Source organism: Gobio gobio (assembly GCF_949357685.1).
Source record: "Gobio gobio genome assembly, chromosome: 1".
Classification (NCBI taxonomy): domain Eukaryota; kingdom Metazoa; phylum Chordata; class Actinopteri; order Cypriniformes; family Gobionidae; genus Gobio; species Gobio gobio.
Genome location: NC_137097.1, coordinates 36,832,475 through 36,846,224, shown reverse-complemented (window position 1 = coordinate 36,846,224; position 13,750 = coordinate 36,832,475). Strand labels below are relative to the sequence as shown.

General features: G+C 45.0%; 1 protein-coding gene across 1 annotated transcript in view; it reads left to right on the top strand.

The window, feature by feature from the left end:
* The window catches only part of cyp2k17 (cytochrome P450, family 2, subfamily K, polypeptide17), a gene marked incomplete at both ends in the record, with an annotated part of 87,301 nt that extends 73,666 nt beyond the window's left edge, over positions 1-13,635 (top strand). The window contains 9 exons of the mRNA XM_079834993.1: positions 5,984-6,086; positions 6,161-6,323; positions 6,575-6,724; positions 6,809-6,969; positions 7,055-7,234; positions 12,685-12,826; positions 12,915-13,099; positions 13,205-13,346; positions 13,448-13,635. Of these exons, the coding sequence (XP_079691119.1) occupies positions 5,984-6,086; positions 6,161-6,323; positions 6,575-6,724; positions 6,809-6,969; positions 7,055-7,234; positions 12,685-12,826; positions 12,915-13,099; positions 13,205-13,346; positions 13,448-13,635 (1,414 nt within the window). The remainder of the gene's footprint in view (positions 1-5,983; positions 6,087-6,160; positions 6,324-6,574; positions 6,725-6,808; positions 6,970-7,054; positions 7,235-12,684; positions 12,827-12,914; positions 13,100-13,204; positions 13,347-13,447) is intronic.
* Positions 13,636-13,750: the final 115 nt, after the last annotated feature.

Sequence of the window (13,750 nt, the reverse complement as noted above, 5' to 3'; positions counted from 1 at the left end):
GTGACCTTGGTGTCAAAAACAGTCTTAGGGAAAAGTTCTTGACTGGGGAAAGATTTAGGGAAGAACTCGGGGGCCATGACTGCATTGGCAGGGAAGGTGGATCCTTGGGGAACAGACTCAGGAAACAACCTAACATTCCTCAAGACTTCATGGACAGACACAGGACTAGACTCGGAGGCTGCGGAAAGGCCCTCCAGAGCTTCAGAGACAGACACCGGACTTCACTGGACTCCTGGGCCGCACAGGTGTGCTCGGGGAAAGGCTCGTGTGCGCCCTCCTGGGCCGCACTGGCGAGCTCGGGTAAAGGCTCGTGTGCGCCCTCCTGGGCAGCACTGGCGTGCTCGGGGACAGGCTCGTGTGCGCCCTCCTGGGCCGCACTGGCGTGCTCGGGGACAGGCTCGTGTGCGCCCTCCTGGGCCGCACTGGCGAGCTCGGGGAAAGGCTCGTGTGCGCCCTCCTGGGCAGCACTGGCGTGCTCGGGGACAGGCTCGTGTGCGCCCTCCTGGGCCGCACTGGCGAGCTCGGGGAAAGGCTCGTGAGCGCCCTCCTGGGCCGCACTGGCGTGCTCGGGGACAGGCTCGTGTGCGCCCTCCTGGGCCGCACTGGCGAGCTCGGGGAAAGGCTCGTGTGCGCCCTCCTGGGCCGCACTGGCGTGCTCGGGGACAGGCTCGTGTGCGCCCTCCTGGGCCGCACTGGCGAGCTCGGGGAAAGGCTCGTGAGCGCCCTCCTGGGCCGCACTGGCGTGCTCGGGAACCGGCTCGTGTGCGCCCTCCTGGGCCGCACTGGCGAGCTCGGGGAAAGGCTCGTGTGCGCCCTCCTGGGCCGCACTGGCGAGCTCGGGGACAGGCTCGTGTGCGCCCTCCTGGGCCGCACTGGCGAGCTCGGGGAAAGGCTCGTGAGCGCCCTCCTGGGCCGCACTGGCGTGCTCGGGAACCGGCTCGTGTGCGCCCTCCTGGGCCGCACTGGCGAGCTCGGGGAAAGGCTCGTGTGCGCCCTCCTGGGCCGCACTGGCGAGCTCGGGGACAGGCTCGTGTGCGCCCTCCTGGGCCGCACTGGCGAGCTCGGGGAAAGGCTCGTGAGCGCCCTCCTGGGCCGCACTGGCGTGCTCGGGAACCGGCTCGTGTGCGCCCTCCTGGGCCGCACTGGCGAGCTCGGGGAAAGGCTCGTGTGCGCCCTCCTGGGCCGCACTGGCGAGCTCGGGGACAGGCTCGTGTGCGGGCACAAGGTCTCTGGACTGGTCTCTGGGGCCGGAGCCGACACTGGACTGGTCTCTGGGGCCGGAGCCGACACTGGACTGGTCTCTGGGGCCGGAGCCGACACTGGACTGGTCTCTGGGGCCGGAGCCGACACTGGACTGGTCTCTGGGGCCGGAGCCGACACTGGACTGGTCTCTGGGGCCGGAGCCGACACTGGACTGGTCTCTGGGGCCGGAGCCGACACTGGACTGGTCTCTGGGGCCGGAGCCGACACTGGACTGGTCTCTGGGGCCGGAGCCGACACTGGACTGGTCTCTGGGGCCGGAGCCGACACTGGACTGGTCTCTGGGGCCGGAGCCGACACTGGACTGGTCTCTGGGGCCGGAGCCGACACTGGACTGGTCTCTGGGGCCGGAGCCGACACTGGACTGGTCTCTGGGGCCGGAGCCGACACTGGACTGGTCTCTGGGGCCGGAGCCGACACTGGACTGGTCTCTGGGGCCGGAGCCGACACTGGACTGGTCTCTGGGGCCGGAGCCGACACTGGACTGGTCTCTGGGGCCGGAGCCGACACTGGACTGGTCTCTGGGGCCGGAGCCGACACTGGACTGGTCTCTGGGGCCGGAGCCGACACTGGACTGGTCTCTGGGGCCGGAGCCGACACTGGACTGGTCTCTGGGGCCGGAGCCGACACTGGACTGGTCTCTGGGGCCGGAGCCGACACTGGACTGGTCTCTGGGGCCGGAGCCGACACTGGACTGGTCTCTGGGGCCGGAGCCGACACTGGACTGGTCTCTGGGGCCGGAGCCGACACTGGACTGGTCTCTGGGGCCGGAGCCGACACTGGACTGGTCTCTGGGGCCGGAGCCGACACTGGACTGGTCTCTGGGGCCGGAGCCGACACTGGACTGGTCTCTGGGGCCGGAGCCGACACTGGACTGGTCTCTGGGGCCGGAGCCGACACTGGACTGGTCTCTGGGGCCGGAGCCGACACTGGACTGGTCTCTGGGGCCGGAGCCGACACTGGACTGGTCTCTGGGGCCGGAGCCGACACTGGACTGGTCTCTGGGGCCGGAGCCGACACTGGACTGGTCTCTGGGGCCGGAGCCGACACTGGACTGGTCTCTGGGGCCGGAGCCGACACTGGACTGGTCTCTGGGGCCGGAGCCGACACTGGACTGGTCTCTGGGGCCGGAGCCGACACTGGACTGGTCTCTGGGGCTGGAGCCTCTTGATTCAGGCCCTCCTGGATCAACAGGTTAGGGGCCTCTAGAAGGGCATCTGACTTGCCAACATTGGCCTTCCTTCTCCTCCGCTTCTGAGGACTGGCAGGAGCGGACTCTGGACTGGCAGGAGCGGACTCTGGACTGGCAGGAGCGTTGGACTCGACTGGCTCTGGACTGGCAGGAGCGTTGGACTCGACGGTCTCTGGACGGGCAGGAATGGCCGGAACTGACTTGGTGGACCAAGAGACAGATGCAGCAGTCCGAGCCGCCCTCTTCCTTCTCAACCGTCGCTGCTCAGTAGGACTCAGATGATGATCTGGGACTTGACGAGGGTGGGAGAGCGGGTTGGCCACTTTGATCAGACTCCGGGGGCGTAAGGATCTGCCAGTCTTTGCGGTGGTGCAGGTAATTAGCAAAATTCCAATAGTCCAGTACCGCTAGCTGATCCATCTCCCATTGTGGTAGGGGATCATTCAAGCAGAGATTGAATGCCGCTTTAAGGGTTGAGTCAGGGTACTTCAGGCCCCTTGCCAAGGTTCAGAAAAACTGGGCAAAGGACCGTACCTCCCGGTCCTCCTGGCGAAGCGATAACAATCCCTTCTGGAATGCCAGTCTCTCTTGGGCAGTCGCAGGGGGAGAAACACGGATGCTCATTGCTGGGTCCTGTCGTGGCTGGTTCGTTCTGTCAGGGTTTCTGAAACTGAGGACCCAGATGCAGATTGAACATCAAAGACTTTATTAACAAGACTCTAGACAGGGCACAACAAGGAAGTAGTAAGGTGTGAGTTCAAACAGCAGGGCAGGGGACAGACACCACGATGACAGGCAGGGAGGATGACCACTGAGACCAGTCCAGGGAGACCATGAAATTGACGACGCATGCAAGGCAACACCAGGCAGATGGTGGGACAACCCAGGCTGGAACACCAGGAAACTGTCCTCTCTTGATTTGAGACTTGATGTCCTCTCCCAGAATCAGCTCCAGTCTTGATTGCCAGGGATAAGGAGACAGTGGCCAAGGGAACTCAGGACAGGAACCAACACAAGACACACACACACACACGACAAGACAACAAGAAATAAACAAGAGCAAAAATAACAAAGAATAGGGAAAATGCAATTAAGAAACAGAAATCTAAAAAGAAAACAAAAGAGATATAAATATATAATTTAAAAACAAACAAGATAAATACTAGAAATAAAAGACTGGAACTAGAACAAAAATAAAACAAAATTGCAAACTTGCAGGAAACTAGAGAGAGAAAAATAAGACCACTAAACTAGAGGGAAACAAAATCAAAGCTAGAGAAAACCAAAAAATAAGGCTAGGGAGAATAAGGCTAAGAACAATAACTAGGCAAGAGCAACAGCTATCACAAGGACAAGATAAGCCAGACAACGAATGCAAACAAACGCAACGAACCAGCAAGGACATGAGGGAAAGTAGCACAATATAAAGGGACCAGAGCACATGAGGATCAGGTGAGCACAATTAGTGAAATGAGGACTAGACAAGGACTAAACAAGGGGGCGTGGTAAAGGGAAACAAGGAGGCAGGACAAGAGGAACACACAAACAAAGACACAGCCATGTGCTCAAGCACAAGACAAACAAAGAAACACTAAACAAGGACAAAACAGACGAGACTGTCAGGGCAGGATCCTGACAGATTAAGCATAGGCCTCATTGATCTGAGCTTATGCACCTCAGTTTTAAAATAAAGCATTATTTGTGAATAATTTTGCAAATATTAAATACAATCAGATAAAATACGCTGTTTATCACACTAGTGTACTTTAATGTTTAATCAGGAAGTATGGGTTGAAATGCTTTTGTTTTGTACAAAATGGCACAAAGTTACACTTGTGGTGTTCCCGGTCAAAAATGGCCGGCCATTGAAAGTGAGTGGGGGAGACTGGAAATACGAGAAACATTTTCTTTTTTTTTTAGGAGCATGTTCACATATGTACATGTGTGCTTGCAAACATAGAACCCTTGGACCTGTGCATAGGTGGATACATGCATACACACGCTACCAAACACACAAACACGGCACGTTTCGATTAATTTTATCCTACCCTGAACTGCATCTAATGTCCATCTGACATTATCACATTCGAACACACACATGCGCATATGCAGAAGCTGGCTTTAGTCTGCAGTGACCTTGATTCAAAAGAATCTTTCTTTCATGTTCTTGTTTCATCACAGCTTCCAGATGTGTTTTGGGACTTTGATGTTCTCACATAGAAGCAGACGAAAATTTACAAATACAAATGTTATAGCACAGACACATAAATGCCTCAAAGTGCCTTGCTTGTCATTCAATTTGTGGCAGCACAATGGCAAAGAAGCTCTCTGTGCACGATGTTCTTCATCAGATCATTGATCAAAATACTAGTGAGGAGGAGGCAATGCAGGATGAATCTTGCAGTGAAGGTGCATTAAAAGATGTATCAGAAGAGGAAGGCGGCGCCACTGAGCATGCTACAGACCTTGAAACAACTGATGAGAAGGGCACAGCACAAATGTTACTTTGCACCCCTTTTCAGAAAATAAAAGCATTTCAAAATACAGGTCCTGTGTTTTGTGATCTTCCACATTCATTTTCAAGTGCCGGTCATTTTTGACCAGGAACACCCCAAGTGTGACTCTGTGCCATTTTGTACCACATAAAAGTATTTCAAAACAAATGTCCTGGTTAAACATTAAAATAGACTAGTGTGATCAACAGTGTATTTTTAAAATATTTTAATATTGCCAAAATTATTCACAAATAATTATTTTTCACTCAAAAACTGATGTGTATAAGCTTAGATCAATGAGGCCTACAATTAATCTGTTTGGGAAAAAAAACAGTCCTAATTGAAAGAAAAAGATTGAATACAATATTTGTGTGATAATATAGCATAACAAGTGATTTATAAGCTATTGTAGGCCGGTCATTTTCCAACACAACACAAGGGTTAGCACAACACAACACAAAGCTATGTTGATGGTGCTGTAAGAAAATGCTTCTATCATGCATTCAATAACCATAACACCTGTGTCTGGGACAGCCCAAAAAAATAAATAGTTGAGGTGTGGCCCAGACTTTTTGTAGCCAATTAGAAACATATTCATGCAAGTGTATGCCTTGCCCAATAAACCACAATATTGTTATATATATTATACACAACAAAAAGATTATTATTATACGTCTGATGTTAAAGGCAAGTATTTTGTAGTATGTATATTATTCTTTAACATGCATGCTTAAAGAATAATGCAAGTGGCCTTAGTACTTTTAGTACTATTCATTGATGGGTGTTGTGTATATGGATGCTGTGGCAACCAGTCTGTGTTCTCATGGCTACCTTGTTTTGAATGATAAATTCTCGATGGATTTACTTGAGGTTCCTCCCATATGTAATCATCACAAGGATTTGGATGCATCAGAACGTTTGTGAAGCCTTGAAAAATGGCTGTGGTTGAATCTATGCTAAATTTTTCCAGCACAGTTACACTACTGGGTGCTTTTATTTTGTTATTAGTTTTATATCGACTTTCCTGTGACTCCAGATCTCAGAAAGAGGGAAAAGAGCCACCGGGACCCAAACCTCTGCCGCTAATGGGGAACCTGCTGACCCTTGACCTCAAGAGACCCTTTGACACCCTTTGTGAGGTGAGAACTTGACATAGACACATTTAAACGATAATAGTAACATTTTAACAGATGTCTTTCTCTGTGTCCTCAAGCTGTCCAGAACCTATGGGAATGTTTTCCAAGTGTTTTTGGGTCCTAAAAAAGTTGTGGTACTAGCTGGACACAAAACTGTAAAAGAAGCTCTTGTGAACTATGCAGATGAGTTTGGGGAGCGAGATATTACACCTGCTTTCAGGATGATTACTGATGGTCATGGTAAGAATAAATGAATGCTGTGTTTGCATTTTAAATCGTTTCTTAATTTTCCATCCAAGTGTGCCAAGTGTTTCCGTCCTGTGTGGTTTGTTATGAAGCAAAACATGAAAGCTGTGCAGGAATCTCATTGTGTTGGTTAGTTTTCTGATTATTGTTGCTCTTCGGCCATTGGAGTTTATTGCAGCCAAATGCATAGGAAAACATGTCTGATTGGGAAAGACTTTGTAATTTTCTAGACTTCTGTTGATCAGGAATCCTCTTTTCCAATGGAGAGAACTGGAGAGAGATGCGACGCTTTGCTCTCAGCAACCTGCGAGACTTCGGCATGGGCAAGAGAGGAAGTGAAGAGAAAATCGTAGAGGAAATTCAGTATCTGAAAGGAGAGTTTGATAAGTTTGAAGGTACAAGCTGAAGACACACATTTATGGACAATCATGCTCTTATGTTAAAGGATCCGTTGAGAGACATTTGTTTGCTCTTCACAGAGAAACCCTTCGACACAACACAGCCTGTGAACTACGCTGTGTCAAACATCATCTCATCGATTGTGTATGGCAGCAGATTTGAATACACAGACCCACAATTCACAAAAATGGTCGACAGGGCAAACGAAAATATTCGAGTTAGTGGATCAGCTTCTATAATGGTATGGAAGTATGTTTTACTGTATATTTTTGGTGACTTTAAAAAAAAAACCCATTAATACATGCATTTTTTTCTCTGACTTGTAGCTTTACAATATATTTCCGTGGTTGGGTCCATTCCTCAAAAGCAAAAGGATTATTGTAAGAAATGTCTTGAAAAATAAAGCAGAAATTATGAAGTTGATCACTGGGCTGCTGGAGACTCTGAATCCACACGACCGCAGAGGGTTTGTCGACTCCTTTCTCATCCGCAAACAGAGTGAAGAGGTACGGAAATCACCTTGTTCCATAGAAATACAGGAGAAAGTAAAAAGTAATCATCAGCTTGTTTATTAAATGGAATTAATTTTTATTATTATTTTTGGACTTAGTTATTAAATATGCCCAAAATATGCTACACGGTTGCAACAATTAAATATACAGTATTTGGCGACACTTAATAAGGTTCCATTTGTAGTTAGTTAAAGGCAATGTGTCATTTTTTGACATATTGTGTCAAAAAATGTCAAAAGTGGTCACTTATACAAAACAAAGGCGTAGCTTGCTTGATGACGCCTTGATTTCGATTTCGTGTCTGCAACTCTACAGCTGGTAGAAAAAAGAATCCAACGGGACTCGGGCAGAAATCATATTCATGGATGAGCTAATGTATTAAAGATTTATTAACGTTACTGTAGTATTAAGCAGGGTGGGGCTGAAAGCTGTTGGAGCGATTTCTAATGAGAGACAAGCATGAGACACGGCTCGAGAGCAGTGTAGCTTATGTTGCAGATGAGCGCTTCTGCTTCTTCCAGTCATGGATATGTGGGGAACAGCGCTGTTTTATCATATTAGACACATTTGAGTGTGTTGAAAGCTATAATGCTACTCTGTGTGTTCTGTGCAGTAAGCTAGATCATATTAGGCTTGGTAAAACATGGTCCTCGAGGTAAATCATGAAACCGAGATTTAAACAATTAGACTAACTGTGTTAAGCTATATAAAAATGATTTGTTTTCTGTCAGTTAATCGTATCAAACAGTTGCTCATCTGTCTAATGAAACACATAATATATTAAATTGTCTTTGGTGTATCCATGGTTTCTACAAAATAAAATAATAAAAAACGGAAATCGAGGGTAACACGGGTAGGCCTATGATGTCATTGAGAGCCGACGTATGGACATGGGCCGTGTGCTGGTTAAAATTGCTTATTTCTCTGGAAACGGTTGGGATAATGGAAGAACAAAAAAGTCATAACAAGTATATAAAACATTGTTCTAGTGGTTTTTGCGTATTTTAATCCAAATATATTGCATATTTTGCCTTTAACTACATTACTTAACATGTGTAACATTAATCCACTCGAGGCAAGTTGCAGAACCCAAGTGTAGTTTTATTAACAAACAAAATGCAAAAAGGCAGTGAAGTGCAAACAAACAAGGCCTGGCTTAGCTTGGCTAAAACAAGGACATGAGCATACTCACCACAGTGGTTACACGGACAATACTCGAAAAGAGACAATGGAAACATGAGGGCTATATATACACACATACAAGGAATAATGACTTAACCAGACACACTTGTAAACATTTAAACAATGAACCAATGACAAACAGAGCATTGTATCACATGACAAGACAAACCAATAGGTGTGTTTGACATCGGCTGGATGCAACCGATCGGCAAGAGTAGCCGCGTGCAGGCAGGGAGGAGCTGCAAACGGAGACGTGAAGTTGGACACTTTCTGCTTCCCGTAGTGACGCTCACGCTGTGTTTATTTTATCATCATAGCTCAGATGAAATAAATGCAATATTTGTCAAATACAGAATTCTTACACAATTCAATTCTTTATGTACTGCTTAATACAACGTCTGTTTGTACAAGAATAAAGTTCAATATATAAGCCTACACTATCAATGAAGTGGGGTCTACGTTTTTTATCGGTTTTATTTTGATAAACATGTCAATATAACATCGCGACTACATGAAAAGAGATTTTAGTTTAAAAGTAATATATATATATATATATATATATATATATATATATATATATATATATATATATATATATATATATATATATATATATATATATATATATATATATATATATATATATATGAGCATTAGTGGAACTGAAGGTTTTAGAAAAAACATGAAACACATGTGATCGCTGTCATGCAGTGAATCCGGCCAATCGTGGAACAACTGTGTCGTAATCAGAGCTTGTGCAGTCACTCTGTAGAAGCTGTGCAGAATGAAGTAGCCAGCTGCTCTGGAATCACTCTCATGGTACTTTGATAGCATACGTCAGTCACGTGGCGTCAGCGTGACAAAATTTTGAATCGGAATGCTGCTTCAAGTCAGCCTCCGATCGGTCTGCGCAGCGCTGCATGAAGTCGAACAAGCCTACTGAGAACACAACACATGAACCAAGGGACGCACATGACAAGATCACATGAGGGCAAGGGAATCACATGACTAACAGCAACCACAACTGTGATAAACTTCAAAATAAAAGACATGAAACATGAACATTAAACAAAACCAAAACAAAGTGACAACATGAACTACATTTAATAACACATTATTAAAAGTAAAGCTATCTGTTATTAATACTTAACAGACCCAAGTTAACATGAAATAAACACAAACTAACAAGTATTTTTTATTAAGAATTAGTGTAACAAATGTATTGCTCATTGTAAATGTTAACTATTGAGACCTTATTGTAAACAGATTTGTAGTTCTGTTAGTAAAATCTCTTGACTTTTTTAATCCTTGTTGAATCATTTGCCAATTGTAACCAAATGCCAATTGTAACCAAAATGTCTCCAAAGTGTGCATGCCTGTAACTCAATAAATTGTAAAGATATCTTAAAGGGGTGATGAACTGAGAAATCCAGTTTCCCTTGAGCTTTTGATACATAAAATGTCATGGTAATATAAGAATATCCTGTAAGTTTCAGAGCTGAAAACGTCCTTGTTAGTCAAAGAAAAGCTTTTATTGACACCAGGCCTAGAAAACGAGAGCTCTCAGAATAATTATGAGGATCTCTTACGTAATAGGACATAGACACCGCCTCTACAGATAAATATGCTTCTGTAGCCCCGCCCACCGACCCGTGAGCTAAGGATAGTCCCTGCATAAGCTTCCTTCTGAACACACACTTATGTGAGTAGGCTAAAACAAGTTTTTTTTATATGTGTTAGTTTTGCATAACATTACAGATCGTTTGAAATCTATTGATTACATACCTTAGCACTGTCACAGGGTGGAGAAGGTGTTATTGAATTGGTTCACTCGTGATCGGACTTGTAACGTTATGGGCCAGGCGGGAGTGTGTGTGTGTCTTCGCGTCCGCGCGAGGGTGTGTGTCCGCTTGACGCGAGTGAGTGAGTGAGTGAGTGTGTGTGTGTGTGTGTGTGTGTGGGTGTGTGTGTGTGTGTCCGCGCGAGTGAGTCAGTGTGTGTCCGCACGCATGAGTGAGTGAGTATGTGTCCGCGTGAGTGAGTGAGTGTGTGTGTGTGTGTGTGTGTGTGTGTGTGTGTGTGTGTGTGTGTCCGCGCGAGTGAGTGAGTGAGTGTGTGTGTGTGTGTGTGTCCACGCGAGTGTGTGTGTCCGCGCGTGTGTGCGTGTGTGTGTGTGTGTGAGTGAGTGAGTGTGTGTGTCCGCAAGACTGTGTGTGTGTGTGTGTGTGTGTGATTTAATCATTGTGTTTGTTGATATTTTGCGAGTCCTCTGAGCATTTCCCCCAGACGATTCCTGGGACTGACGGTAGCTGAAGCTCATTAAATATGCAAATCTTATCCAATCCTAGCCGTGGACGTTTACTTCCAAGTGTTCAATGCGGCACGCCCATCAAAACCGATCGTTTCTTCAGAGAGCATCAAAACCATGGCAGAAAATAGCCTATTACTTATTCATTATGATGTTTTTGAATGTTAAAACCACACAAATGTCATAAGTTGACCTCAGACAACAGTATAAAAAAATGTAAAAAGCCAGTTCATGACACCTTTAATATCCTTTTGGGTTTTGGTTCTTAATCTACATCTACAGGGAGTGCAGAATTATTAGGCACGTTGATTTTCTGATCATATTTTTTTTTCCAGGCACATTTGACCAATTCCAAACCACAGTAATCCTAATAACTACTATTGATTTAGTATTTAATAATGTATAAGTGATATATAATTGTTCATGAAGGCTGGAAATGAAAATCACCTTTTTTCATCAGGTGTGCAGAATTATTAGGCATGTTTTCTTTTACAGATAAATTGAGCCAAAAAAGAGATTTAACTCAGACTGAAAAGTCAAAAAGTATTAAATGCCCATGAGAAGGATGCAATACTAATGCAATACTAGACATTGCAGTTAAGGCATGACCATTGGACAGTGAAATGCTCGTTGGGTCAGCAGGGTCAGACAAAAACAGGTGGTGAAGAAAAGACACCTGTTAACTGCAAAAGAATTAAGAATTAAGGTGAAGAATTAAGGGTGAAACCATCAGGAACCCTTTAGTCTCCAGCGCCACCATTTTCCAAAGCTGCAACCTACCTGGAGTCTCCAGAAGTGCAAGGTGTCAGGATCTCAGAGACTTCAGTTAGGTAAAGAATCCTAAAAAATGACCCCCACCAGATAAGAATCACAAGCTGAAGTGTTGTAAAATACATGAAGAAGGTTTTTTTATAGGCTTTATGGACAGATAGGTTGAGAGTGACTCTTGAAGGACCAGCACCACATCCTCTAGTACCACTGTTTGAAGAATTTATCTGCCAGAATCTGGCAGTACGTTTTGGGAGTTCATTTTTAGTCCATCTCTGCAAAACGGACTTCAGGATGGACTAAAATGAACTCCCAAAACGTACTGCCAGATTCTGGAAGATGAATTCTTCAAACAGTGGTACTAGAGGATGAGGAGCTGGTCCTTCAAGAGTCATTCTCAACCTATAAAACCTATAAAGCCTATAAAAAAACCTTCTTCATGTATTTTACAACACTTCAGCTTGTGATTCTTATTTAGTGGGGGTCATTTTTTAGGATTCTTTTCCTAACTGAAGTCTCTGAGATCCTGACACCTTGCACTTCTGGAGACTCCAGGTAGGTTGCAGCTTTGGAAAATGGTGGCGCTGGAGACTAAAGGGTTCCTGATGGTTTCACCCTTAATTCTTCACCTTAATTCTTAATTCTTTTGCAGTTAACAGGTGTCTTTTCTCCGCCACATGTTTTTGTCTGGCCCTGCTGACCCAACGAGCATTTCACTGTCCAATGGTCATGCCTTAACTGCAATGTCTAGTATTGCATTAGTATTGCATCCTTCTCATGGGCATTTAATACTTTTTGACTTTTCAGTCTGAGTTAAATCTCTTTTTTGGCTCAATTTATCTGTAAAAGAAAACATGCCTAATAATTCTGCACACCTGAATATAAGGTGATTTTCATTTCCAGCCTTCATGAACAATTATATATCACTTATACATTATTAAATACTAAATCAATAGTAGTTATTAGGATTACTGGGGTTTGGAATTGGTCAAATGTGCCTGGAAAAAAAATATGATCAGAAAATCAACGTGCCTAATAATTCTGCACTCCCTGTACATTAATTGTATTGTTTATTTATTTATTTTTGTATTTTGAATGTATTGTAATCAATAAAGCACTTTGTCATATTTTGTCTGTATTTTAGTAAAAAGGAAAAATTTGTGCTTTGTGCATTTGTACTTGTCAGCAATCCGACAATAGGGACACGTATTTTCACCAGGAGAATCTTGTCATGACGGTGGGAAATATGTTTGCTGCTGGTACTGACACAACAGGAACGACTCTGCGCTGGGGTTTGATGCTCATGGCAAAATACCCTCATATACAGGGTAAAAACACAGTAATGCCAAGAGTTTTTCCTCTTTGCTGAGTCCAATGGTTTCCATAAGAACAATTGTGCATTGCATTTGTGTGCAGATCGAGTTCATGAGGAGATTGACAGAGTGATCGGTGGACGTCAGCCAATGGTGGAAGATAGAAAGAAATTACCGTACACAGACGCTGTGATTCATGAAACTCAGAGACTGGGCAACATAGTGCCCATGAATCTCCCTCATAAGACCAGCTGTGACGTTCACTTCAATGGATACTTCATCAAGAAGGTCAGTCAGAAGAATATATATATATATATACATACAATGGAAAATATATAAAAATGGAAATTAGTGCACATCTAGATAATTGTAGGTCTTTTCTCCATTCTCTAGGGTACCACTGTTGTTCCTCTGCTGACATCTGTTTTGAAGGATCCAAGTGAATGGGAGGAACCAAACAGCTTTTACCCAGAACACTTTCTTGATGAGAAGGGCCAGTTTGTCAAGAGAGATGCTTTCATACCCTTTTCTGCAGGTACAGTCAAATCTAAACTCACTGTGTTTTGAAGAAATAAACAATTGATTTGGAATTAAAAACAGTTTCTCTTTGTCTCCCTCTCTCTCTCTCTCTCTTAGGCCGAAGGGTTTGTCTTGGAGAGAGTTTGGCCAGGATGGAGCTCTTCCTGTTCTTTACTTCCCTCCTTCAGAGCTACCGCTTCACAACTCCACCTGGAGTGTCTGGAGATGATCTGGATCTCAGAGGAATAGTTGGAATAACGTTGAATCCGTCCCCACACAAGCTGTGTGCGATAAGACGCTCCTGATACTGGACAATCAAAACAGAAACAACATATTTTACTTAATTAAAAAAAAAGAACTGCCGTGATTTAACTTATTCTGAGTAAATTCACAAAATGTAAGTATGCGAATAACTCCACA